Source organism: Homarus americanus, unplaced genomic scaffold (genome assembly GCF_018991925.1).
Source record: "Homarus americanus isolate GMGI-L3 unplaced genomic scaffold, GMGI_Hamer_2.0 scaffold32583, whole genome shotgun sequence".
Lineage (NCBI taxonomy): Eukaryota > Metazoa > Arthropoda > Malacostraca > Decapoda > Nephropidae > Homarus > Homarus americanus.
Window position 1 is genome coordinate 16617119 of NW_024713129.1, and position 27925 is coordinate 16645043.

General features: G+C 41.4%; 1 protein-coding gene across 2 annotated transcripts; it reads left to right on the forward strand.

Annotated features, from left to right (window-relative positions):
- Positions 1-1347: 1347 nt before the first annotated feature.
- Positions 1348-25941, forward strand: LOC121871199. 2 transcript variants are annotated; one of them, XM_042373381.1, is made up of 5 exons: positions 1348-1548; positions 15960-16028; positions 17498-17718; positions 21775-21950; positions 25594-25941. In XM_042373381.1, exons 2-5 carry the CDS (start codon positions 16008-16010, stop codon positions 25755-25757), a joined length of 582 nt encoding a protein of 193 aa, XP_042229315.1. In that variant the 5' UTR covers positions 1348-1548; positions 15960-16007; the 3' UTR covers positions 25758-25941. The 2 variants fall into 2 exon arrangements, with proteins under 2 accessions (XP_042229315.1, XP_042229325.1); XM_042373391.1 differs by lacking the exon at positions 21775-21950.
- The last annotated feature ends 1984 nt before the right edge of the window (positions 25942-27925 follow it).

A 27925-nucleotide genomic window follows, 5' to 3' on the forward strand; every position in this document is an offset into this window, starting at 1 on the left:
GGACTCCTCAGTTCACCCAGCTATGGTGGATACCTAACCTTACATTTCTGTAAGTGAACTCCGTCGAGTACGGTGGTGACCACACCCTTCTTTTGTACCCAAAAAAATAAAAAATCTTTTCCTACAGTGTATTGTATCTGCACTGCCTCTAATTGGCCGTCAGGCCTATGGGACACTTTATGAGGTGCGGCAGCAGCGTTGATAAGGCTCTCACCTCCTCTCCTAAGGGTCGTGGTTTGTTCCTAGTCCACCCAAATGTAAACTGAGACCAGACATACAGGCCGGAAAAGTGACGATGGTTGAGCGCAGTACCGGCCATGATGCCTCCTTGTGAACCTAAGGATTAGTATACAGTGAGTTACATCCATACTGCGTAGGAGGCCCACTGTCACTAGTACGCCCATTACTTGTTTCTGAAGTCGGGATTAAATTTAATTTAATTAGTTTAAGTGAGGTTAGGCTGGCACGTCAAGTGTGGGAGCAGCAGTCACGGTATTAACCAAAGACTAATCAACACATCCCACACCTGTATACTGTGACTTCTGCTGAACCACCCCCAGTGTCCTGCCTCACCATGGTGTGTGTGTGTGTGTGTCAGGTACACGCCAGGTATATTGGCATCATGGCCTCATAAAACAGCCAACACCTGGTTTTGTTGACCTCCAAGGGGCCGCCTGACAATAAACTCATCAAACGCCTGAAAGACTTTTAGTGACTACGAGCGAAAAATGAATGACAAGTTTTTATTACAGGTGAGAAAAATTCGACGTCACCAGTTTTAATTTTCGCCTTAACACGTACTGTATGTTCCTCTGACGTGATGGTGTATCTCGTCTTCCTATTAGGTTCATTAAACACAGCACGCTACACCTGCTCTTCACGCTACTGTCATACACATTGGGTGCATTATCACCATGTGTGTAAATATAGTGTGCTATCTTACACAATTATCCACATATCTGCGTCTTATGTCCAGCTAATAAATTTAATTGCAGATAATAACTAAAAGCTAGCCGGCACAATGCATGGAACATAAACAGAAACATTAATTATACTAAGTATGAATCTTACCAGCCACGACAAATATCGAACATGATCAATATATCCGTCAGTCTCATATAAACAGACCATCACAGTGATATCCCGCGCGCCGCCGACTATAAATCTAAGGACACGACAGCTCTTTTCCACACTTGCCTCTACAGTCGAAGATCCCATACGTGAAGGAGAAGACCCGGGCCTTGAGCATGAGTGTAGCGTGACCTAGCGTCTTGGAGGGTCCGGGTCAGCGACGGCGCACGCGAGGCTCCGCGCCGTCCACCACACTACACGCGGGGTCAACTCCAGTGACGCCGCCCCTTCCACGCGCCTCTGCTGCTCCTGCTCCCTTGCTGCTGTTGACTGCCGCACCCACTCTTAGGGCTGTCCCTGCTGCTGGTGCTGCTCTTCCTACAACTGCTGTTCCCGTTGCTCCTCATACTGCAAGTGCTGTACTGGTGCTGCTCCTGGTGGTCCTGCTCCCACTTCTACAGCAGTGCTGTATTATTGGTAAGACCAGAGGCTATTATAGTCTTTGGGTAAGACTCTCAAACTTTCTCACAATTTGGGAGGTAGTAGCTGTTGGTTACACTTAAATTGAGAGGCGGCCAAGCAGATACATCGCTCACCTTTCGTCCTAAGAGTCGCTGGTTCGCGACCAGTGCACCCCAATCGACTCACCTGTAAATGGACACCTGACTTTCTAGTTACGAAAGTAAAGGCGGTCGAGTGCAGTACCAGCCACACTGCCTTGTACCCCGAGGCCCGTCAGGCCTTGGACTTCACTTTCACTCTCACATCATTAATGTCGATATGTCGCACCAGTTTCGAGATATTTTCCCAAATGTTTTACCTCAACCACCTCTTGGTTTAGGAAAAATGAGACTTAGTTTTCGGGAAAATAAGAACTGGCTTTAATAGAAATGAAACTTAACTAAAAAAATAGAATCAGTTGAGGGGTAAAATTGGACTTAGCCTAAGAAAAACGCGACTCAACTTTGAGGAAAAATGTGGTATATTTCCTAATCCTCCGACAATATCTGGTGTCTTTAAGAGTCTCACACTATATTTTATCGCTGTAAGGTCAACTTTTCGTAGTCTTGTTTAGTTATTTTTTTATATCTTGTAAAAAACTATTGCTTTTATTTATTTATTTTTTTTAACTTACACAAATCAGACGAGGGTAAAAGGCCCATCTGAAGTATCATTATGCAGGTCAATTTCTTGTGATTTTTTTTAATACATGTTGTTAAGGCGTCGTGTAGGGTAGTCCTCGTGTCATACATGATATAGTTAGATACAGTACATAGAAAGTCGAGGAGGGCACTTCTTAGTTCAGGGTTACAGTCGTGGTAGTGGTGGTGGTTATAGTGGGGGTGGTAATAGTAGTAGTAGTTGCAAATTCGTGGTGGTGTTGGTGGTGGTTGTAGTAGTGGTACTGGTAATAGTGATGGGAATGATAGTCAGAGTAGCCATACCGGTAATGATGGAGGTCATGACAGTGGTGGTGGTTCCAATTAGGTATTGGTGGTAGTGATAGTGACAAAAGCAGTGTAATAGTGGTAGTGGTGGTATAACTAAATTCAATACATTCTTTTTTTTTCATTATTATGGAAACCTTCTATGTGTTTTATCATCACATAGCTGTAGTTTATCTAAAAATATAAATAAATAAATAAATAATTAAAATAAAATTCCTACACAGGTTCTGAGCAATGGCCTCCCGACCACCTCAAACAACAAACCCAAATTCCCGACGGTACACTTAATGCTGTCAAACGAAAATGTTACATATGCAAGTAATTATTATTATTATTATTATTATTATTATTATTTGGGGGTAATTCTCTCTCTCTCTCTCTCTCTCTCTCTCTCTCTCTCTCTCTCTCTCTGTTATACGTTCTCTCCCTGTCATGGTAGAGTCTCAGTATTACGTTCTCTCCCTGTCACGGTAGAGTCTCAGTATTACGTTCTCTCCCTGTCATGGTAGAGTCTCAGTATTACGTTCTCTCCCTGTCATGGTAGAGTCTCAGTATTACGTTCTCTTCCTGTCATGGTAGAGTCTCAGTATTACGTTCTCTCCCTGTCATGGTAGAGTCTCAGTATTACGTTCTCTCCCTGTCATGGTAGAGTCTCAGTATTACGTTCTCTCCCTGTCACGAGTCTCAGTATTTCGCAGTGTTTGAGGCAACTTGTGTGTGACTCGATTAATAACCTCCAGGAATAGAGATGAAAGACTTTAATTCCTGTAGCTCTGCCCCCCCGAGACCCTCCCTCCTCACCCAATCACCCTCTCCCCCCAGCCACCTCCCACCTCCACTTGCTAACCTTCAGGGCTCAATTTCGCAATCCTGACCCATTTCTCTGCCCCCAATTACACTCCTGTAATCCTTTAATATAAAAAAGTTATTACATCCACAATTCTGGTCTTTTATGGCATAAAAGGAGACTCGTGGCAAGATCAATGCTGACAGACAAAGCTTGGAGCCTTATCAGCCCAGCTAACTATGTAAAGTATTTGGAGTCATCGACCTCCCCCCTTCCCGCCATCATCCCCCAGACCTCCCCAGGACAGAAGACAACTGCTTCATGCAGGCGTGTGTACCATGGCTGGCTACCACTGTGTGTGTGTGTGTGTGTGTGTGTGTGTGTGTGTGTCAGTTAGTGGACGTCATGCATTTGTTCACTCAAAATACTAACGTGAAACACATTTCATTGCTGCCTCTTTGACAACGTAATTTAATCTCTTTTACGTGTTCCCGCTCATCAAGTATCATGGTGGTATATTAAAATTCTAACGAAAAACTGGATGTCGCCAGACTAAGGCCACTAAATGTTTCACTCAAAACGGACCAGACAACAAATGGAAAATATTGTCAAATGAAAGATGTTAAAACTATGTGAACACCAAATTTAATTTTACTAAATATGTATTTCTATCTCTGCCGTTACGTTCTCTCTGTATCACATATAGAACATCACAAAGATATAGTGATATTATTGGATATAGATAGTATCGGTGATAAGTCTCACTATCAATCAACAGCATTAGATATAAGTTAAATGTCGTTTTAATTACAGTAAGGAATTGTATAATGCACGGAGAACATACACACACTTACTGAGATACTTGTGTATAATGTCCACCCATATTGACGACCTTCCCGGATAAAGTGGAAAGAATATTAAGTAATTAACTGCTCTACAGCCTCTTTTACGAAATAATAATTGAACTTCGCCAGATTAATATGTCATGGTTACATGTTAAAAACTCACTGGCGGTAAAAACATCTTAATTATTTTTCTTGCAACATTCATTATCATTTACTTTATTTTATATGATTAATAACTGGAAATTTAAGATATTTAGTCGAAATATTTATAATAAGTACTAGTAACTCCACCAGTAACCGCACCCTCAATCACTACATTCCTAACATAACAAAGCATTTATCCCTAAGACTGTCTCCTCATTTGTGCTTATTCAAACAGTATTTCTCCACAACATCTCACCCTTTACAACATCCCTGTAGAGTGTTGGTCGCACGAGTGGGTAGAAGCATCGTACTCAATACAAACTAAAGGTCTTTCACATCATCAGTAACCAGTCCCTTAGCTCTTCTTCCTCGCCTCTACTCAGTGTCAGACGATATGTGTCGCCACTTATTCCACTTACTATTGCATCTTGTTAATGAGCTGCTCTATTTCATCACCCTCTCTCTTCAACTTCATTCCCAACACATATTCTTTATCATGCTGGCATTACCTCTACACATGATTCACTCAGTAGAAACTCATTATTCATCTCCTTCACTCCTCATAACAATTCTCGTCTATAGAACTTTATGACATTTCACATAATTCTCTTGATCAAAAACTTAAAATTTCTTTGATAATAATCCCGTTACTCATCTCTCATAACACAACTAAATAATACAGTACTTCTTCATCTCTCTTACCTTTGGTTGGACAAGACAAGACTGGCATCAATATTGGTCACTCGTCGCTCCTATTAACCATCTGAGGACACATCGCCACATGTATTTCCCCTGGTTCATTACGGATTAATATAGTATTGTAAGAATCAAAGTTCCTCATTATGAAAGGACTTACATACGATTAATATCTTGAATAAAAACACTTTCCAAATGGCGACTAGTCAGCACTAAGCATCCAGGAATGGCTCACAGGTCAAAATCTCCAGCTCCTTACATGGCTTTATCAGTCTACCTTTACCTAGTAGTGTCTGGCAGAACTTGAAGCCACTGTTACTAAGACAAATTCCTTCACGTTGGTGCAGCGTTGTGTATACGTGTGACAAGTAGCTGTTTAATACTGCAAATGACGAGTGTGATTACTAAGATAATCTAAGGTAATCTAGTGTTACTTAAGCTAATTTAGGTATAGTTTGGTTACGCTATGACGATAAACAACGTCTTAGCACAGTAAATTTGGTTATATATAAACTAATTTTCCTTAAGTTATAACAATAAAAATATAAAACTTATTCCTATTTGGCAAAAATGTCGGTTGCGTCATGAGGCTTAACCGGGCGATTATCACTGTTTAGCGTGACACACACACACACACACACACACACACACACACACACACACACACACACGACCACAAATAAACAAACACATTTCTATCCTGTTTAGTTCCGTAAATATATCAATAAAAATGACAAAATTATATCCAGAAGCGAAAACAGAGACGCCAATATTATCCACCTGTGACAACACCTTATGACAACACCTTCTGACAACACCTAATTCAATACAAATAAATTAAATTCAATATTTCTTTTAAGACTGTTATTACCTTCGACACAGACACCATCCATGAAACACGTTAATTGAAGGAAAATAATATGAGAAAAAAACATGGCATGATTAATGTTGCCTTTCTGAGAATTGAAGGAAAAGGGATCAGGGTAAACCAGCGGAGACCGTCCTGACCATTTACTTAATGTGTGTGTGTGTGTGTGTGTGTGTGTGTAAAACCGCCCAGCTGTATAAACCCAAAGAGAGCTTCCTTTAGGCCAGTGAAGTCAGCTACCGTTGTTTCTTTACTGTTTTATATAGTGAGACATTAATTGTGTAGCACTGTGAAGGTGACAAATACGAACCTTCTTATTTTTTATTTTTTAAGGACGAATTATTATTAGTTTTCCTCATCTTATCTGTTTTCCCCAACCCATACACCTATAACCCCACCCCATACACCTATAACCCCGAACCCCATAACCCCAACCCATACACCTATAACCCCACCCCATAACCCCAACCCATACACCTATAACCCCGAACCCCATAACCCCAACCCATACACCTATAACCCCACCCCATAACCCCAACCCATACACCTATAACCCCGAACCCCATAACCCCAACAGAGGCAACCCCAACAACCTTGCCTTACCCCCCCCCTCCCCACCCTTCTCTCAAGTCATGAAAGATTACGGGCAATAAGGCCATAAGTGTAGACCATAGTGAGTGAGTGACACACCTCAGACAAGATCACAAGGCGGGATGGGATCTTAATGACGATCTGTCTGCCTTAGTGTCTTGTGCCTCAGTCCATGACGACTTAATCACGAGGGAGACGGTGAGTTTTATTATATGTTGATTACCCTCATTATTACGAAGGGTTGTTCTGCCCTCATGAAAAATCAACTTTTGTTTTTTGTTTACATTTTTCGATTAGGATGACGTCGCTCACACGCACAGCGGAAGTTTTTTTTTTTTTTAAGGAACAACGTGCATAAGATTATATACAAAAGATAATTATCATGGCTACAGTATATACTACTACTACTACTACTTACTACTTTGCTGTCACTCGGAATCAAGTATGACGATCATCCAGCCATGATACAATGATATGAGTTATTAAAGATGTCACCTAGGTTGTTGAGTTTTAAGGTGACTGAAGAGACCGATACGGGACCGGCAGAGTTGTTCACAGACGTTGCACATGTGGAGGGCTCCATCTACTGCAGGAGTGGCGGCGGCAACGTCTTTCCGGCGTTGGCGCTTGTCTGCCTGGGTTTACAGTCGGGTTAATTCAAAGGTATTGACAACTCTTGTGGTAATCATCTAAGCGTTACGATGTGGAATAATCGTCCCTCAGGTGAGGGGGTCGATTTGGCACTTATCAGGTTTGTCTTAAGACTATCCTCATACATTTTCAGTTGCCGGCCAGCGTTTTTTTTTTTTCAGGGATTAGCCCTCCCGGGCACAGGCCACTGACCCACATCAGGGCGAAAATGTAATAATAATAACAATAATAATAATTAGTTCATAGAAAATAAAACTTTTAATAACAAATACAAAAGTAAAAATAGAATAATAACAATAATAATTATAACAACACTGATAGTAATATTAGTAATAATAATAATAATAATAATAATAATAATAATAATAATAATAATAATAAAGAACCGTAAACAAATACAAAAATGAAAAAAGATTAATATTGAGAAATGATGTACTGTATGTATGTTGTGTTGTCAAAGGAAGAGAAACAATTGAGACCCTGCAATTGAGCGTAAATGAGGAAGAAAGTCAGATCAGCAACCTGGGACTTAGTCACAATTTACGTGATGCCATATGGCAGCAGGGTCTACCATTAGACAACACATTATGCCTCGATGCCCCTACAGTTGGTGTCAGCAAGAATACTGGCATTTGTTCTCTTGTCTTCCCAGCGAACTCGGACGATGGAACGTAGACTACGTTGGTGAAAGTTTTCAAGTGTCTTGAGGTGCCTCCTGTATGTGACCCATGTCTCACTGCCATATAGCAGGGTGGGGAGGACCACTGCTCGATATACGTGCAACTTTGTAGATAATTTCAGCTCCTTACAGCTGATGGCACGGGTATGGAGTCTGCCAAAGGCTTGAGATGCACATCTGATCCGATGCTGAATCTTTTCATCAATGTCCACGGTGGTGGGCAGGTGGGAGCCTAGATACTGAAAGTGGGTAACATTCGAGAGGGTAGTACCATTCAGCTGGATGGATGGTGGAGGTGTGGCTGAACCAGGGGCGGACTAAAAGAGAATCTGAGTCTTATGCACATTTACCTCAAGGCCGAAGTGTGCATAGGCATCTGCACACCTGTAGGTGTTCAGGATCACTTTCAGTGTGAGCGACAAGGGTGAGGTCGTCTGAAAACTGAAATTCAGTAATGGGAGCTGCCGACACCTTTTTCCCGCCTGGAGTCGACTTATTTGGAAAAGATCTTTCATCCGGTATACTCTATGTTCACCCCGCCGGCTAAAATGGCACGAGCACGAGTAAGGGAGGCAGCCATGAAAATGGAAAAGAGAGTTGGTGCCAATATACATCCTTGTTTTACCCCGTTTGGATGGGGAAGAAATCAGACTGGGTGCCATTGTGCACGACACTGCCGTTCATGCTGTCGTGGAGTTGCCTCACAATGGCGATGAATTTTGGTGAGCAACCAAACCGGCTGAGGGTGCGCCAGAGGGCTTCCCTGTTGACCGAGTTCAAGGCCTTGTTAGATCGATAAATGCCTGTACATGTCACAGCGTTGTTCTCTGCACTTTTGCTGTATCTGGCGGTTAGCAAAGATCATTTCAATGGTGTCACGTAATGGTCTAAGGCCACAATGAGATTCTGGGAGGAAGTTTTCTGCCTCAGGAAGAAGTCTGTTTAGGAGGACTCGGCGATAATCTTGCACGCTACGGACAGCAGCGAGATCCCGCGGTAGTTGCCACAGTCTGACCGGTCTCCCTTGTTCTTATAAACATTGACAATGGCGGCGTCTTTAAGAGCTTTGGGGGATTTCCTCCTTTCCCATATATTCTCCAGGAGAGAGTGGAGACGGCTAGTAAGCAGAGGTCCTCCTGCTTTATACACCTCGGCTGGGATTCCATCAGGCCCTGAGGCTTTGTTATTTTTCATCTGTTTGATGGCAGTAGTTACCTCATCCAGGGATGGAGGATAGCTGAGATGGGTCAGCTGAGGGCCATATAAACCCCCACATCTTACAACAACACTTCAGAGAATTGTGTTGATGGCTTTACCAGCAAGTGTAATTTCTATGGCTGGTTATCTGACTAGAATAATTACTGTATATCATTAGGCAACAAGAGTCTGGACGTGTACATATTCCTTCTGTTTGGATATGAGAACACCAAGTTGCCCCCCGCCCCCTTCCCGACCCTCAGTGAAAGGAATCATAAAGTAGCAAATTTATTACATTTCTCGACCTGTAATATTGCTTGTGGTCAAACATTACTCACATAGTTATAGATGGTTCATATACTACTGTTCTCCTTCCCTAATTATTGCTCCTTAAGATGCTTTTGCCTCCTAAGTAAATTATAATTATTGCACATCCCTTATATTTGTTACTTCTTATGAAACTTAGTTAAAAAGAAGCTAACAATTAATGAAAAGGAGATGAAACAAGAAACAATTATCTACTAGCAATTCCCGCATCTTATAATCCATAACTAAGTCTTTCTGCTGTTTAGGCAAAAAATAAAAATAAAAAATAAAAAAATCCTCTAACAACTAACGGTGAATGATGATGATGTCCTTCCCTCTGTGAAAAAGTTTTGATGTTTTTTTTTTTTTTTTTTTAGACTTTGTATATCCATAAATAATCAGGATTTTTTTTAATGTTAATATAGATCGCCAAGCCTGTGTAGCTCCATGTGATATCCAGGAATCGTGGAAATGTACGGCCCTCCACCTTGATTTGTGGTCACTAATATATCACCATCGGCACTTCCCTGTACCTCCACAACGACTTGTAATTACAGACTGACACTCTTTCTTTATTTTGTAATTATACTTCCACGTGAATCATTAATCATTTTGCAAGGCGATACGAAATCTTTCCTCCAGAATACTGCTACTGTCATAAGCCCAACTTCCCCATCATAAACAACACAGTGGACGAGGTTGGGTTTTATGCCACACCAACGAGCTCACACATAATGCAGGGGCAAATTACGCTCACCACATGGTCACATCATACTTAATGTTGGGTCATGTTGTCCCTAAAACCACATGATATAAGTAGCAGTACATTACGCTACATTCGGAGTATCACTGCGCATTACGTGGTCATTTCACAGTTAACACAAGATGGCGTCACATGTAACATAATGTGACGTTATGCATCAAGTGGATTAACGTCATGCTTAATGCAGTGCAACTTCATAAATAACGCGAGGTGACGTCATACACTGGGCGGGGCATGAACGTAACGCGATATAGTGACGGTGGTGGAGGTGATTAATGGCTGACACCCGACTATGGCTTTTTAATCAATCACCGACATACACAGAGCTTCCTGGTTAATTGATTTTGGAGAGTAGACAAAGAAAGTGTGTGTGTTTTTATGTATGATTTTTCCAGGGTGCATCAATAATAATGAATGATAATAAAAATAAAATAATAATAATAATAATAACAATAATAATAATAACAATAATAATAATAATAATAATAATAATAATAAAACAGGAATGAGTGAGGTGCTGAGAGAGAGAGAGAGAGAGAGAGAGAGAGAGAGAGAGAGAGAGAGAGAGAGAGATAAAAGCATATCATCTGTTTCCGGGTTAACAATGTGACTGTATAATTTCTTGAGGGACAAAGATAAATTCTCGGGAATAATTCTAACGATTATTTAACAGTCTTATCCCCCAAGACAAGTCAGAGTGGGCGGGGGTGTCGTGCTAGCCAGCCCTAACACAACCTCCAGAGATGCGCTCAGTAAACAAATTAGTTCTATTACAAAGCGAAAGAATAACGAATCATTTCATAAGTATTATTTTATCGTAAACGATTTCGTAAACGGAGAGAATCAGATTACCTTTAACTTCAAAGGCTTCTTTAACAGAGATAGAAATAATAATTTAATAAATATTTAACCGACAAATAAAAAAGAGGAAGCAGAAAGGATTAATTTTTAGTTATTTTCTTTAGTTTATATTTGCATTATTTTTATCAAAGAGAAAAGAGAGAATTTAAATTTATTATATTTCAGTAACAAAATAATGTCTTTAACAGAGAAAAGAAAGAATTACCTCAGAAATTGTCATTAATATAAATAACCATTGCGTTAACAGACAAAAAAACCAAAAGATTATATTAAAAACAATTTTCTTTAATTTCAACAAATAAATGAACACTACAGCGTTGCTTTCATAACAACTGTGATTATAACCACTGAACGGAAACTAATTAAACACACACAACACTAACACTCTGCATTTGATTACGACAAACTGAAATCTCTCCAGCCAATGCGTTAACACCAGTCAATGGGTTAAAGTATTCAGTGCTTCAACAAAGAGGATCGAAACCGTCACTCAAATACTAATATCAAAATGAGGATGAAAGGCATTAGATACTACCCACGTGTGCCTTTGATCAACATATACCACGTACTATACAGGATCACGGCTGACCATGCGCGTGACACTATTGGTTTTCCTCCTCTTAAATGACGCTGTTTATATAAATTCATGGGTGTCACCGCTGGACACCGTTACGTCATCGTTTTCTTTCACGACCGAAAAACATTGTATCACCATTCTTGGGACAGACACACAGGACCGAAACAATACCCTGCCCAGTATTCATAGTGAGGATAATAAGGTAGAACTGAAGGTAAACAATGGCCCAAAGTAACCATCTGGGGGGGTCTAGATGTCAGTGAATCAGTTGAATTTTTACAAGCCTCCTAGATGAAGATTCGAACCCTGGACTAATAATCTCCCAGAACAGTAAAATAACCATTCTATCATCATAACCAAGACGATGACGAAGACTCCACAGTAAAAGCTTTTCATCTAAGACTTGAGGGACACGATACAAGATAATGTAACGGAGAATTTTGATCATGTATTCATCTTAGACCAATTCCGGACACATCTGAGGCAGCCAGGAACTTAAACTCTCACCAATTATGGCGTCACCTCCGGAGTAAAAAAAAGTGGAAGACAATTATAATATTTATCCAGCAGTTTTCCTCGTCTACAGTTAACTAAAACACGAGATATAGTAATTTTGTTTAGTTATGGTTGAATTTGGCAAAGAGTTCACAAGGAAACACAAGGGTAAAATGTCTAAAGAAAGAGAGAGAGAAAGAAAGGTGTGTGTGTGTGTGTGTGTGTGTGTGTGTGTGTGTGTGTGTGAGTATTCTATAATGTTATCCTGACGTGCACAGAAAACATTCAACACAGACAGGCTCGGCCAGTTGGTCGGGGACTTTACGAGTGCTTTAGTTTAACAGTCGTGTGGCTGAGTCATTCTTGAGGATTTACAATGAAGGTAATAATTGTCTGTGTGTATCTGTGTGTGTGTGTGTGTGTGTGTGTGTGTGTGTGTGTGTGTGTGTGTGAATATTTTTATCACGTGAATTTATAGGTTGCATGTATGCATGTATGTATGTATGTATGTATGCATGTGTAAATCTGATGGTTTATGGAAGGTTTTAAGGAATCTACTTAAACGTGGGTAAGAACACTGAACAAACGTAGATAAGAACACTGAACAAACGTAGATAAGAACACTGAACAAACGTAGATAAGAACACTGAACAAATGTAGATAAGAACACTGAACAAACGGAGATAAGAACACTGAACAAACGCAGTCGCCGTATGTTCATTACTCGTACCTGTCGTTAATACAATAAACCTGGACTGTTAAACCCTACTAACCCTACTGTTAAACCTGTACTAATAAACCCTTCAAAATCTTTTAAATAATAGACATCTTCGTTAGATATGTGACCCAACCTGGTTTAGAAATACTCATAACATCAAGATGGAAGGAAGAAGACCCGAAGTCGACTCCGTAATCTAACAGAGAAATTTACACAGAGGAATCAGTCTTCAGATCCCAAGCAAGTACGAATATTTTACCGAAAACACACTATAATGTAGACCAGTCCTCGTCCCACCACGCCCGCGCTCACAAACAACCTAAGGTAAGTAAAAGCTACGGTGTTCGCCTCTTGATGTAAGTGAGGGCGAGGAACACTGAAGTCGGTGTAAATGGTCAGTTTATGCCCTCTGACCAGGTAGATATTAATTTAAGCCAAGTTGTACCCCGAGTGTAAACTAGCCCAGGGGAGATACTACCCAGGGATTCATTCTGTTATATAATCTAACCTAACTTATATCCCAGGGTAAGTTAAATAAACCTTAGTAAAAAAAAAAACAGTTAGGATATGACTTACCTGTTACTCAGAGGGGCAGAAAAGCTGATCATTAATTAGGAAGCATTTGTGTGTCTAAAAGTGACTCTCCTCATCCTGGGGTGATATTATTCTTAACCTAACACTACTACTTCTGGCCCAACACACGTATTTCATTATATAAAACTGGGCGGTTTGTATTCATAACAGTGTGTGTGGGCCGCTGGCAATATGAAAAAAATGTTGTGTATCAACTTTATATATTTTGATACCAGAGGTGGACTAATGATGGATGAGTTATCGTGTCAGAGACCTTTAAATTGCATACATACATAACTGCACCTCCGGCTATTGCTGGGTGGCCCATAAAATGTGTAGCAGAGCTGAGCGTGGAAAAATTAAATAGGAATTTACTTTGATGGCTGGATCACGCCGTCCAGCGTCACATGTTACAGGTAATTATATTTGTACATAGTGCCGGACTACACAAAAATATCGTTTGACGAAATTCTATGAAACAGAATGAGAAACACAGAAACTGTCACTCTCCAGGTTAATGTGGGCGAGGCAGGTGACCCAGCTAGGTCCTGACGTCACTACACGAAGGGACACCACTGATTCTTCCTGCTCCTCCACCTCTTCCTCTTCCTCCTCCTGCTACTCCTTCTCCTCTTCCTCCTCCTCTTCCTCAGATAATGTTTACAACATTGATAACTTTTCATCAACACACTTGCCTGGTACAATGTAATTTCTCTTATTTCTTACTACACTCGTTATTTTCTTGTTTTCCTATGAACAAATTTCTCCTCCTTTTCACTTTCTTTAACATTATATTTCCTTAAAATGTTTCTTTAATAAATGTTAAATTCAGACACTGACGATGACTTAACATCTGTGTACGATGACTGAACCATTTGTGTGTACGATGGCTTAAACATTGCGTACGATAATTAAACTTAGCCTCTCGAGTCCGATGTCTTAACCCCTTGAATATAATGACATCTTTTTGAGTCTGATGTCTTAACCCATAGAGTAAGATGGCAACCCCGAGTACAATGAATTAGCCCCTGAGTTAGATATCTTAACTCCTTGATAACGACGATTTAGACCCCTCCATTATCATGTCTTACCCACCTGATAACGACGAATTTAGACCCCTCCATTACCATGTTTTAACCCCTTGATAACGACGACTTAACCCCTTGAGCACTGTCTTAACCCTTTCAATACGATGGTACATTCCCTTGAGTAAGATGACATAGTAATCAGAGAGGTTAAAACACACTACTCAAACAATCAAATTACAAGTCTACATGATACTCGTAAAGTGGGACGTCGTCAGATTCGAAAATAATTTGGATATAATTAAGAGGATTCAGATAAAGGATCCACTTTAGATCTGAATCCAAGTGCTCCACGCTGCAGATGTCGCCACTTACCCCAGTCATGACGACCAGTCCTGCGGGGCCGCATCAGCCATGGTCAAAATACGGTTCGTTTTCACGTTTTTCGCAGTTTCTTGTCCGTATGTGTCGTTTCTCTGCTCCCAGCCATCGTATCAACCTGAAATTATAAACAAACGTTTAGAAAATCATAAGGCATCAACAGTGAATATGTGTTAGGTGTCAAATATGATCCTTCACTGTTTCTCACGTAAGATAGGAATTTATATTTAATCTCTCTCTCTCTCTCTCTCTCGTCAAGTCACGGCTTCTGACCTTCAGCTGTGGCCTTGACATTCATCCCATCGCCCAACAGTCATTCAATTTGGTCCAACCATTTATTGAAATAGTTTGTTCACACAAACACACACACACACACACACACACACACACACACAATCATCTACAGTAAAAAGAAACGGTTGAAAATACTATAAAGACATTTAACTAGCTAGATGATTGTTTGCCAAAAAGATAATCAACTTTATTTTTATGAAGACAAGGCAAAGTAGGTCACCACTACACCATAATATTCATATGAACGCAAGAATGAACGTACAGTAGCTAAAACAACTATCTGTGCATAAATATGAGGGCTGTCACTAGTCACACGTAAAACTTCGGAGTATATCGACCCCCAACCTGCACAGACAGTTGTTTAAGCGACTGTACATTCTCCTTAACATTCTTCAAGTGTTGGATAATGTTTTATATTTCAAATACCCCATAAATCACATGCAAAAATACCACTGACGACTTTAATAAACTTCTGAATTACATTTGAACATCTCTCTCATCCAGACCACTTGTGTTAGTTCCGATATTTGTAAATAAACAATTATGATTCTCCCTAACAAAAGCATCTCTGTCCACTCCTTCGCCCGTGAAACTTTCTTTGTGTTACTATATACAGGACCTTCCCTCTGTCTCCCGGTATTTTTGTAGCCAGATCTCACAATCTCTACTAACTAGGCCCTTAAATTAAAGCCAATCATCACCAAAAAAACTAGTCCCTAAGGCCTCGTACACACTGAGATAGATTGTTGCGCGACTGTTTCTAGACAATGTATCTTGGTGTGTACGAGGCTTAACACCCCAGCCAGCCCAAGACTTCAAAATTACGCCTTTCCATTCCCTGATTGTTAGCCCTCAGCGTCAGTACCAGGAGCATAAGTCTCTAACCTTACCATCAGGTCCTTAGAGTCCAGGGTAACAGCCCCGTGTTTTAGCTCCCTTCGTGGCGTGACTGACACTTTTAACGCCGCAGTGGTTCCTTCCCAATACAGGATGGTGGGTGTGAGGGCGGACGGTGTACGGGGCGGCCCAAGAAAGTGATGGAGCCCGCACAGTACGAGGTAAGTCTCACACACACACACACACACACACACACACACGACAAAAAACAAAATCGTTCAATCTTTTGCTTCCGGTCTGATAACAGTGTCGATCAATACATGACACAATATCCCTACACGCTGGAACGACGTCACCAGTGAGTGTTTACAACATCAAAAACTACCATCCACACGACACTACACCTTGTGACACTCCCCTGCCCCCCCATGGTCAAAACATAAATATAAACAAACACAATGAATTCAAAAAACTAATGACAGAAGTTAAAAACAATTGGGTCACCTGAAGATTCATCCCACAGCTTATTTCACCTGAAGATTAACCACCCTATTGCTACCAGGGGGGTTAGGTTAGGTTAGGTTCAGGTGTAATAAGCAAATCTTCAGGTGATCCTAAAATAAATAATAAGCGGATTTGGTTAGGTTAGGTTAGGTTAGGTTAGGTGTAATAAGCAAATCTTCAGGTGATCCTAAAATATATAGTAAGCGGATTTTTTTACACAATATAAACAGTCAGCGCGTTACGTTGTTACAGAGGAAGGTACGTGATGGCTATTTGTATACACCCAATGGCCTTGTCTCGTATGAATTGGACATCGTTACCTCCCGCTCTTGCCCCAGAAACCAAATTATCTCCTAGACCACACACCACAGTCTCCACCCTCCCACACACACACCACGGTCTCCACCCTCCCCCACACACCACAGTCTCCACCCTCCCCAACACACCACAGTCTCACCCCCCCACACAGTCTCCACCCCCCTCCACGCCACAGTTTCCCTTCCCCACACACCACAGTCTCACCCTCCCACACACCACAGTCTCCACATCCCCCACACACCACAGTCTCCACCCCTCCCCACACCTCCACCCCCTCCCACCACACCACAGTCTCCATCACCTCCACACCATCCCCTCCACGTCTGCCTCCCCCACCACAGTCACCCTCCCCACCCACAGTCTCCCCCACACACCTGTCTCCCACACTCCCTCAGTCCACACCACAGTCTCCACCCCTCCCCACAGTCTCCCCTCCCCACACACCACACCCTCCCCCCCACACACACAGTCTCCACCTCCCCACACCATAGTCCACCACTCCTACATAGTCTCCACCCTCCCACCACAGTCTCCACCTCCCCCACACACCACAGTCTCCACCTCCCCCCACACACCACAGTCTCCACCCTCCCCACCCACACACCCCCAGTCCCCACAGTCCCACCACAGTCTCCACACATCACCACAGTCTCCACCACCCCACACACCACAGTCTCCCACCTCCCACACACCACAGTCTCCACCACCATCCCCTCACACACACACCAGTCTCCACCTCCCCCACACACCACAGTCTCACCTCCCCCACACACCATAGTCTCCACCCTCCCCCACAACGACAAATAATCCGCAACACAACAGCCGATCATGACCACTGCCATTAACCCACGACGCCCTTGTCAACCAGATTCCTTTGGTTGTGTGGCCTCCTCGCCGACGCCCATGGCAACGCCTGTACCTCACGCCCACCCATTCTTCAGCCGCCCACGCCAAAACCCACGGCAACCCCCACAACCACGCCCATGAGGAAGAACGGGCGAGAGACAGCCTGGAGTGGACCTTGAGGGCTGAGTACGACCACGAGAAGGACCTATTTAGGGACAAGCCAGCTACCCTACGTCGTTCAGGGTCAGTCAACAGAACTAAAGCCGTATGAGTGATAAGAAATTTTAAAGTAAGGCTGATAAGTATACTCGTATATGTTAAGTCTAATATTTTTAAAAACTATAAGTATTTATACGTCTTAAACCTATAAAGTTTATAAGTATTTCTTCAAGTCTTAAAAACTTCAAGTCTTAAAAACCACAACTCAAAGTAGTTAAGCAAGTCTTGAAACCACAGCCATAAAGTACATAACCAAGTCTTTATAACTAGTCTTAAAATTAGTCTTACAGTAATCCAGTAAGTATCAAAACCAGAGTTAGAGTTCTTTAATAAGTCTTAAAAAATTAGCCTTACATTACTTCAGCAAGTCTTACTTACACACACACACACACACACACACACACACACACACACACACACACACATGATTTTTAAGTTTTCAATTCCTAAAAAAAAATAAAAAATAAAATTAAAAGTCCATCGGTTTGTGTGTCAGTCAAGTTCTTTCAGCACCTAAAAAGTCTTGAAGTTCAACCTAATCAACACCTCTTATCATCAAGTCCCTTAAGTTCTCTAGTACTTCTGATTGTCTTAAGTCCATCAGTACCAATTGACGTTAGGTTCCTCCTCCATATTTAAGTCCAAAAGTCCCAAGAATTTTTAAAACGAAACTTAAAAACAAAATTCTTAAAACCAAAAGAACCAGTAACCTAAAATTCTATTTGTCCGAAAGTTAATATCTCAAAATTTTATAATCCTCAAACCGCTGTAATTCAGAAGATTTTCGCGTTCGTAATCTTTCATCTTCGTAAGTCCTTTAATTCCTTAAATTACGTTGTATTTAAATCAAATAATTTTTTAGTTTTTAAATCAGGAAATTCTTACACTCATGAATTCGCCAAATTCTTAACTTTCTTGGTCCGCAAATTCTAATGTTCCTAAATCTTTAAGTTCTTGGTACCTTAAGACCCTCTAAGTTCCTGGAGCTCTTCAATTCATAATTTCACAAATACTTAAAATTCTCATATTTCTAAATATACCTTCAATCATCAAACACTCAATAAATTAAATTTTTGCAAGCACCCTAAACTACCTCCCATTACCTGTAAGAGCACAGGTCCTTAAATTCAACAAAATAACCGAGTATATTAGTTTTGTTTTAATTATTTACGTCGAATACTTCAACAGCCCTGAGTCATTAGCCACTGTTCACATCATCATGACTTTCTGTACCAGACAAAACTTTTTTATTAAAGAATCATTAAAGATGTATTTTTCTTATCATCTTTCTGATATATAATAAACTTGTTTTAATTAACGGCAAGACCTTTGTTATATAATGTCAATGTTAAGAAAGTGTGTAAAAAATCAGCTTCCTTAATTGATATATTTGAAGAAAACAAAAATATACCCCCCCCCCCCAAGTAAAATGAAAAATAAGTGAAGATTTTTGTCATGAAAGGCAAACAAGAAGGCAACCCCCAAAAATCATTGATGAGAGAAATCATTCGGAATAACAAACAAAAAATTAATTATTGTTTTTCGATAATTGTTCGCCTCCGTGAAATGTGACTTCGACCACCAGAATGTAATGGCATGTATGATGACAGGCTCTCTCTCTCTCTCTCTCTCTCTCTCTCTCTCTCTCTCTCTCTCACACACACAATTTAGTCGACTACTCACTCCCTCAGCCTCTGTTTGTCCCATCCTCTCTCCTTCTCTCTTCCTTACTTTGTCTCATCCTATCTCTCTACTTCTCAATCTACCTCTCCCACTTTCCCTCCCTTACGACACGATCACAGTCATGAAAACTCGCCAAGAACACAAAGGGAGGCAGAATGTAAACTTACCCAACCTTACTCTCGCATTTCACACCTTCCCTCTCGTTCACAACACTACACTCATGTCTCAGTCTCTATCAATACTCGGGAAATGATACTGTGGAATGCAATCTTTTTAGGAGTATTTGTTGCACTGAGGAAAATTTTATATTCTATACGCATTTTCTTTTCCGAGTAATATTTTTTTCGTTCGTGTGTGTGTGTGTGTGTGTGTGTGTGTGTGAGTGTGTGTGTGTCACCACCGACCACCTTTTCTCCTTGCATCAGAAGACAACGAGATGTATGGTTTCAATCAGCGGCAGCGCGTAGTCCCTAGCCTGCCCTTACACTTGTGGTAATCTGCACAAATGGCAAGTTATGAACCAGCTGAGGGGACTCAAATGGCCCATAGCCTAACTCTCTCCTGATTGGCTATCTCCTCTTGCTCCTGATTGGTTGGCTCTTCCCCCCTGACGATAAGACCCGAAAGCTAACTGGTAAATTGTGATCGTAGAGCCCGTCGCGTGATGGTTCTGGCTTTTGTGTATAAGATTGTTGTAGCGTCTTATCTCTGAGTTGATAAGAAATGGGTTAGTCAAATGTAAATCCACCTGAGTATTTCCTAATTGTTGACATCAGTACACTGCCCTTCTACCCACTGTAATAGAAACTAATAGAAACTTTAGTAATACTGAAGGGCCTATCATTAACATTGTTTTTCAAGAGATAAATTCGAGATCCAAAACACAGAATTACAGGATTATAAATTAAACCATCTGATAACAAACCTTTCACATACCCTGAATTCTGGAGTTTATTTCAGTAAGACAAAGGGGAGGCACCACCCACTCAGTACAGGAGGTGGGGAGACCTCTAGGACTACTGAAGTTACAACAAGATCAGGGTCATAATTTGGGTTTAATTGTATTTGATCTTGAGAGGTATTACGTCAAGTTATCGTATTATATGTGCATGAATACTTCCTTCCTTCCCTCACACTTCCTCCCTTTCCTCACACTTTCTTCCCTCCCTCACACTTCCTCCCTTCCCTCATACTTACTTCCTTCCCTCACACTTTCTTCCCTCCCTCACACTTCCTCCCTTTCCTCAAACTTCCTCCCTTCCCTCACACTTTCTTCCCTCCCTCACACTTCCTCCCTTCCTCACACTTTCTTCCCTCCCTTCCTCCTTCCCTCACACTTCTTCCTTCCCTCTTCCTTCCTTCCCTCCCTCACACTTTCTTCCCCCTCATACTTCCTCCTTCCTCCACTTCCTTCCTGCTCTCCCTCACACACTTCCTTCCTTCCTCCACTCCCTCACTTTCTCCTCCTCCACCTTCCTTCCCTCCACTTCCTCTTTTCTCCCTTCCCTCTCACACACTTCCTTCCTTCCCCCCTCTCCTTTCCCCTCACACTTTCCCTTCCTCACACTTCCTTCCTCCCTCACACTTTCTCCCTTCCCTTCCTCTTACACTTTCCTTCCTTCCCTCACATTTCTTCCTTCCATCATACTTCCTTCCTTCCCTCACCTTCCTTCTCCCTCACACTTCCTCCCTCCTCCACACTTCCTCCTTCCCTCCTTCCTTCCCTTCCACTTCCTCCCTCCTCCACACTTCCTCCCCTTCCCTTCCACACTTCCTTCCCTCTCCTTCCTTCCCTTCCACCTCCTCCTTCCCTCCACTTCCTTCCTTCCCTCACACTTCCTCCTTCCCTCCACACTTCCTCCCTTCCCTCATCTTCCTTCCTTCTCACACTTTCTTCCTTCCCTCACCCTTCCTTCCCTCATCTGCCCTTCCTCCCTTCCCTCCACTTCCTCCTTCCTCCACTTCCTCCCTTCCCCTCCTTCCTTCCCTCCCTTGCCTTCCTCCTTCCTCATTTCCTCCCTTCCTTACTTCCTTCCCTCCCTCTCCTCTTCCTTCCCTCCCCTCACTTTTCCTCCTTTCCCTCACTCCCTCCCTCACTTCCTCCTGCCCTTCCTCCTTCCTTCGCACTTCCTTCCCTCCCTCGCACTTCCTTCCCTCCCCTCACACTTCCTTCCTTCCCTCACACTTCCTCCCTTCCCTCACACTTCCTTCCCTTCCCTCACACTTCCTTCCCTCCCTCACACATCCTTCCTTCCCTTCCTCGTCATCATATATGTACTTCCTTCCCTCGGGATATACCCCCGCAACATACATCAATCAATGAACAAAACTTGGTAAACATTCGCTGGGGACAAATCATACACGAGTCATGCCACAACCTCACACCACTGTCCACAGGCGAGACGGGAGACTGTGTCAGGAGGATTTGACAAGGAGGACGGTGCTAAGAGAGGTGAGGGAGGCGCTGCAAGAGGGCGGGGAGTGGCAGGAGGAGAGCGGGAAGAGGCTGGAGGGAGAGACCACACACCGTTCCTCCAGCACCAACAACAGTCAGACTCACACCAACAACAACGGTACTGTCATGATCACACTAAACTCTTCTGCTGTTTTGCTTTTACCGTTATTATTACAGTACTGTATTATTCTAATTTCAATTGACATAACTTAATATTCATTTCGATTTCCTCAGCGCTTCGCAAAATTGAAGAGCATGGATGAATTAAGGAGGTTGAGAGGTTAAAGATCATCGTACTCAACGGGTTAAAGAACATCGTACTCAAGGGGTTAAGGTCATCGTACTCAAGGGGTTAAAATCATCGTAAACAAGGAGTTAAAATCATCGTAAACAAGGAGTTAAAATCATCATACTCAAGTGGTTAACGTCATCGTAATCAATGAGTTAAGGGCGCCTGGGAGTGCTAGTCATTACCTTGACTACTACACTGTATCCATGTGCCGCCCACAATCTGATTTTCGTCATATCATCAGCCCCTCCCAGCGTCTCTGTTCCTCTACACACGGGTAAATAACACTTGACCGTGAGCCTGAGACAGATTACAATATATCTCGGTCAGATAAATGTGAATATTTACCTACCGGACTGATACACAAATATGATGTTCGATGTCATTACGAAATCAAATCACACTTAAATCAATAATACCCTTCGTTTGTAAACATTATGAAAACACACACACACACACATACACACACATACACACACACACACACACACACACACACACACACACAGGCAATATTGACCTCTGTTGTTGAAAATCAATAGCTTTTGATCATTGTTTTTAAGCTGAAACAAAAACAAAGGCTTGAAAAATAAGTTACAAAAAATCTTTCTCTTTGACGTCTCTCCCCTCTCCTTTTCCCCTTCACATTTCCTTTCTACCTTTCCCCTTTCCCCATCCCCCATCTTCTTACGCCCTTTCCCTTCTCTCTCTATACGACGAAAAGAAAATCCATTAACGGCAATTACCAAATAATTACCACGCCAGCATATTCCCCACAACAAACCCGTGTTTACTTACCACTATTACGGACCATCAAAGCGCACCCAGTATAGTAGTAAACATTCATTCGGGGGGGGAAGGAAATCACATATATTCCCCCGACTGACGAGATATCACCATGCAAAACATACGTAAGTTGACGGGGCTGTAGCTGACGATAAACAGTCAATTAAATCCCTTTGATAGATAAGGAGCTCGCGAAAGGTAAAGTCAAACTGTATAGGATGGAAATTTCCACCCCAAGTACAATGACAACATAGCCATCAGTTTCCAAGATTGATGGCTGAAGTGTGAAGTAAACAGTATTGTGTGAGTCAGATAAGATACAAGACTCGAGACACAATAACGAGTATAATAAGTGTGAAGTAAACAGTATTGTGTGAGACAGATAAGATACAAGACTCGAGACACAATAACGAGTATAATAAGTGTGAAGTAAACACAGATAAGACTCGAGACACAATAACGAGTATAATAAGTGTAGAAATAAACAGTATTGTGTGAGTCAGATAAGATACAGACTCGACACAATAGACACAATAACGAGTATAATAAGTGTGAAGTAAACAGTATTGTGTGAGACAGATAAGATACAAGACTCGAGACACAATAACGAGTATAATAAGTGTGAAGTAAACAGTATTGTGTAGCGTTATATTGCCTGCTCCTCTACCACACTGGACCAGGGACTGACCCCTCATCTCTCTATCTATACATGCAACTTTCTCCTCAGGCCACAGCAACTCCACGAACACGTCGAATGAATGAGAAATAATTAAGATAAAGTCGTAATCAGGTCAGAGTAATAGTCACGATGATAATAACTATGGCAGGGTATTTATTACGCAAGAGAAATAACTATGCTACAGTAATAAATGTAAATAATTATTATGTTAGTGATAACTAGAGTAAATTAATAATTAGATTAGAGTAGTAAGTACAGTACGTTACAAACATAATTATAATATAATAATTTATACAAACACACTAAGACTGGCGAGGCGCTGTACAGATTCAATAAACAGAAAAAAACAATCCCAACTCCATTACAGTAACTTAAGATCTTCATGACGACATAATGTGATCGAGCAATAATTGTGACCTGGCAACTCACCCCACGTAATAAATATAATTAGGACTCGATTACTAATATTTTCATGGTAAAAAATTATTATTGTTGTGACAGGGAATACACACACACACACACACACACACACACACACACACACACACACACACACTCAATGGGTCAATTACTCTGTTCTAAGGAGTTATTCTGGGCCTTCCTGTGTTTACCTTTTAAGCTGAGGGAGGAATTTTAAGATCACCTGAAGATTAGACACCCCAGCTTATTTCACCTAAAGATTAACCACGCTCACCTAACGAAGATTATTAGCTTACTTCACCTCCTTCTCTTCCTATCTACTATCGTGCTCTTTATCCCCATAGCTCCTCCTCCACCTGCACTTCCCTCGCAATACGTGACTGAGGTCAATTATTTAATGACAGTAATTAGGTAAGCCACCGCGCCAACCCCTTTGTCTCTCAATATTTTATACACCACACATGACGGTTCATCCACCATGGTCATCTCTAACTCTTATGCTCGTACTACAAGTATATAACAAACCAAACAAGATTATACACCATAACACTGACTACTGTTTAGTGTGTTTGGAACAGAACTTAATGTCTGGGTTAATACAGGGTAGTGTTTGCACGCAAGACTTCCCCTTCAAAATTACATCACTTTAAGGCCACTAGAAAACCCATTACGTAAATTAAAAGTAGAAGTCCCAATTACAAGCCCTGTGAATCTCGTTCTAGGGGTAACTGTTGTGATTGTTCCACCTCAGAAGGGTAAATTGAGATTTTATTACAAGGTAGGTAAGGTGGAGCACAGCGCCCCCCAAGCATACGTCAGAGCAACACTGTGATTTACTGGTATTCACACAACATGGCCAAGAATAGGCGCTGAGACCCTTTTCATTCTTCCTCAACACATCCGAGTCTGTCATTATTTAAAAAAATACTCACTGAGCGAGTCATTTTTACAGTACGTAAATAATATTGTGTTAATATCACAAACGTGCCATTTTTATTATGCCTCTTCACATCTTAAGCTTCTTCACCATAATCATGCATTTCGTAATGAATATATTTATATTCATGAGAAACATAAAAAAATCCATTTCAGATTAATTCAATTTAATAAAATCAGAACACACAACCAGACAGTTCCTGCCCACACGAAATATTCTAAAATAACTAACTTTCCTGGTCACCTCTGATACAACACTGATCATGCTGTGTTATATATATAGAGGTTTTAGATGTGTTAGTCAGCTCTATGAACGTCTTTCTTCATTGTGAACCCGTGAGACAAGTTTTCTAGCGCGAGCCTGGCCCTCTCACGCTATGCCTCTATTGCTCACCGTCATCACCAGTTGTTTTGCCAGCACATATTGTTCTCATTTACTAGGAAATAGCTTTCATTACCTCTTAATTTATACTCATAACTGGTTTAGTGCCAGGAGACGCCCCATGTTAACACTGGGGTATTATTTTAAGCATAACGAGATAAGAGAAACAAGGCACATAACATTTAACTTCTTCTGTGTTACTCCTCTATACGTACGATTTTTTATAGGCCTGACTTGTTTATCCATTCTAAGAGTGTGTTGTGTTACAGGTTCAAGCGTGGTGGGTGTGAGGCCTCGGGTGGTGCGAGTGAGGACACGGGATTCCTTGGTCACCTCGCTGCTGTACACACCTCGCCCTACACATACCCTCACGATGCCAAAGGCTGCCCCGGGCTACGCCAGGAACCCGAACGGTGCCTTCTTCACCTCGTAGCCCCACCCTCATCACTAGTAACGGGCGCCTGAATCTGTCTCAGACGCCAGTAACAGTGTTGTTATTATTATGTTTTTAAAACTTCAACATCTTGAAGCATAAAAAATTCACTGAAAGCAGTGCCTTGTTCGTTCATGTTAGGAATAATAATCACCCCATTGCTTGGGAAAAAAGCTTAGAAGTATTCAAATCACCTTGTGTCACAGAAAGACTTCTGGTTGAAGCTAGTTTGATTAAGGAATTAAAATCAATAAACCTTAGTGATGGTCAGTTCAAAACTGATATGTTACATAAATTTATTTGTCAGTGGCCCAAGGTTAAAAATGCTTTGAAAACCTTTGATCTAGATGTATGATAGTTATTTTGTGGGTCCTTTTTTCTGACCTGACCTGGCTAGTCACGTCACCACCCTTCTCTTAAGCTCCTCTACGTGTGTGTTGGTGTGGGGATTAGTGGATGTCATCATTATGACCTGACCTCATGTTTTTAGGTCACCCTGTATATTTAAGCCTCTCTCTGTCCATGTAATCCAGTTGCCTCTGAAGATGTCTTGAATAAAGACGAAAGCTAAGGTACTCCGTTGTTTCCATTTTCCCGTGTGATTTTATCAAGATATATATATATATATATATATATATATATATATATTTCATGTACATATATGACTCAACTATTACTAATATATTAATCAAGAATAGCCCAACCTTGAATGTAAATGGAAGTGTTTACTGCATTCCATGTTGCAATTGTAATGGGAATTATGTAGGACAAACTGGGAAGCATATATATATGCCACTTTTAAATGTAAAACTGTGTTGGTAGTAAGTTCACAGAGTTTTACCGTATGCGCGATTGTTGTTTTATTTCTATCTAAATATAAAAAACACAGAGCTGTTGATTAATAAATGTGACAGGTATGAAGGTGTCAAGTGCTTACCTTACCCGTTTAACACTCATTATAACCATTCAACTGTTCATCATGTTAAAAAAATAACATTGGTAAGAGTGTACCTCAGTTGTTGTGGTGCCACTCCATGTAGATGGTGGAGTATGGGACGTGACTACCCTACAGCCAGAGGGTACAATAACAATAGTAATAACATTAAAATATAATAAAGTGAAACAAGGGAAGCACATTGAAGGCTGGGAAACACAATGAAGGAAGGTAAGCACAATGAAGGTAGGGAACCAAACTAGCACATTAAAAGGAGTAAAATACAATGAAGAAAGGGAAGCATACTGAAGGTAGGGAAACACAGTGAAGGTAAGGAAGCATAATGTAGGTAGGGAAATAGTGAAAGTAGGGAAGCACACTTTTGAGGCATGACTACAACCTACTCTAGGCTTTGCTTGGTGCCTGAGTGCTCCTTCAGTCACACAAATTGCGGAAATGTCTAAGCCTTTGCCCCCCCCCCCTCCCACTCAAGAAATAAAATCCCTAGAATCGCCATTGGACCCCCAAGGGACTTGATACAAAGGAAGATGTTGGAAGATAGTTTCTCTCGGATGCGGTAGATGAAATAAAGAAAGACGACAAGACCTGCGAGTGGTGGAGGTTTTCATGTTGCCGGATTTTGTAAGGATCTAGGGTACCTGCAATGTCGGCATAAGCCCAGTCAAATACAAAACCCCCACTGATTAGGCTGGGAAATATCATTGGGATGTAACTCATTTAAATGTTGCGGGCTCGTTGACTTGGGCATTGGTAAAACATGAAGTCTTCTGGTCAGATGGATTTGTTTTTTCTGAAAGAGTTTCCGTGTTCGCTCTACCATACTTGGCGCACGAGTTTGACTGCTAAGACGTTATATATATCATCCCCATATGTGAAGAATATACTGGCACGCCTTCTTGCAATTACACACGCGCTCCCTTGCAAACCTGCCACACATTCCCGTCGTTTAAGAGGTTAAGAATTTTCATAAACATATACAGGTGTTTATCATGAAATAACTAGTACCCTCCCACTGACTTTCCTGGAAACATATAGCAACACCAGTTCCATGTTCTATTGACTGATAGACAAAGAGTATTATATTTCCTGCTATTTGTAAAACCGACAATTGTGTTTGTTTAACCTTTAAGAACAAAATTTTTATTTTTATTTGAGTCCAGACTTCCGGATACCCTGTACATTCCTCATAGCTGCAGCCACGGCAAAATGGACA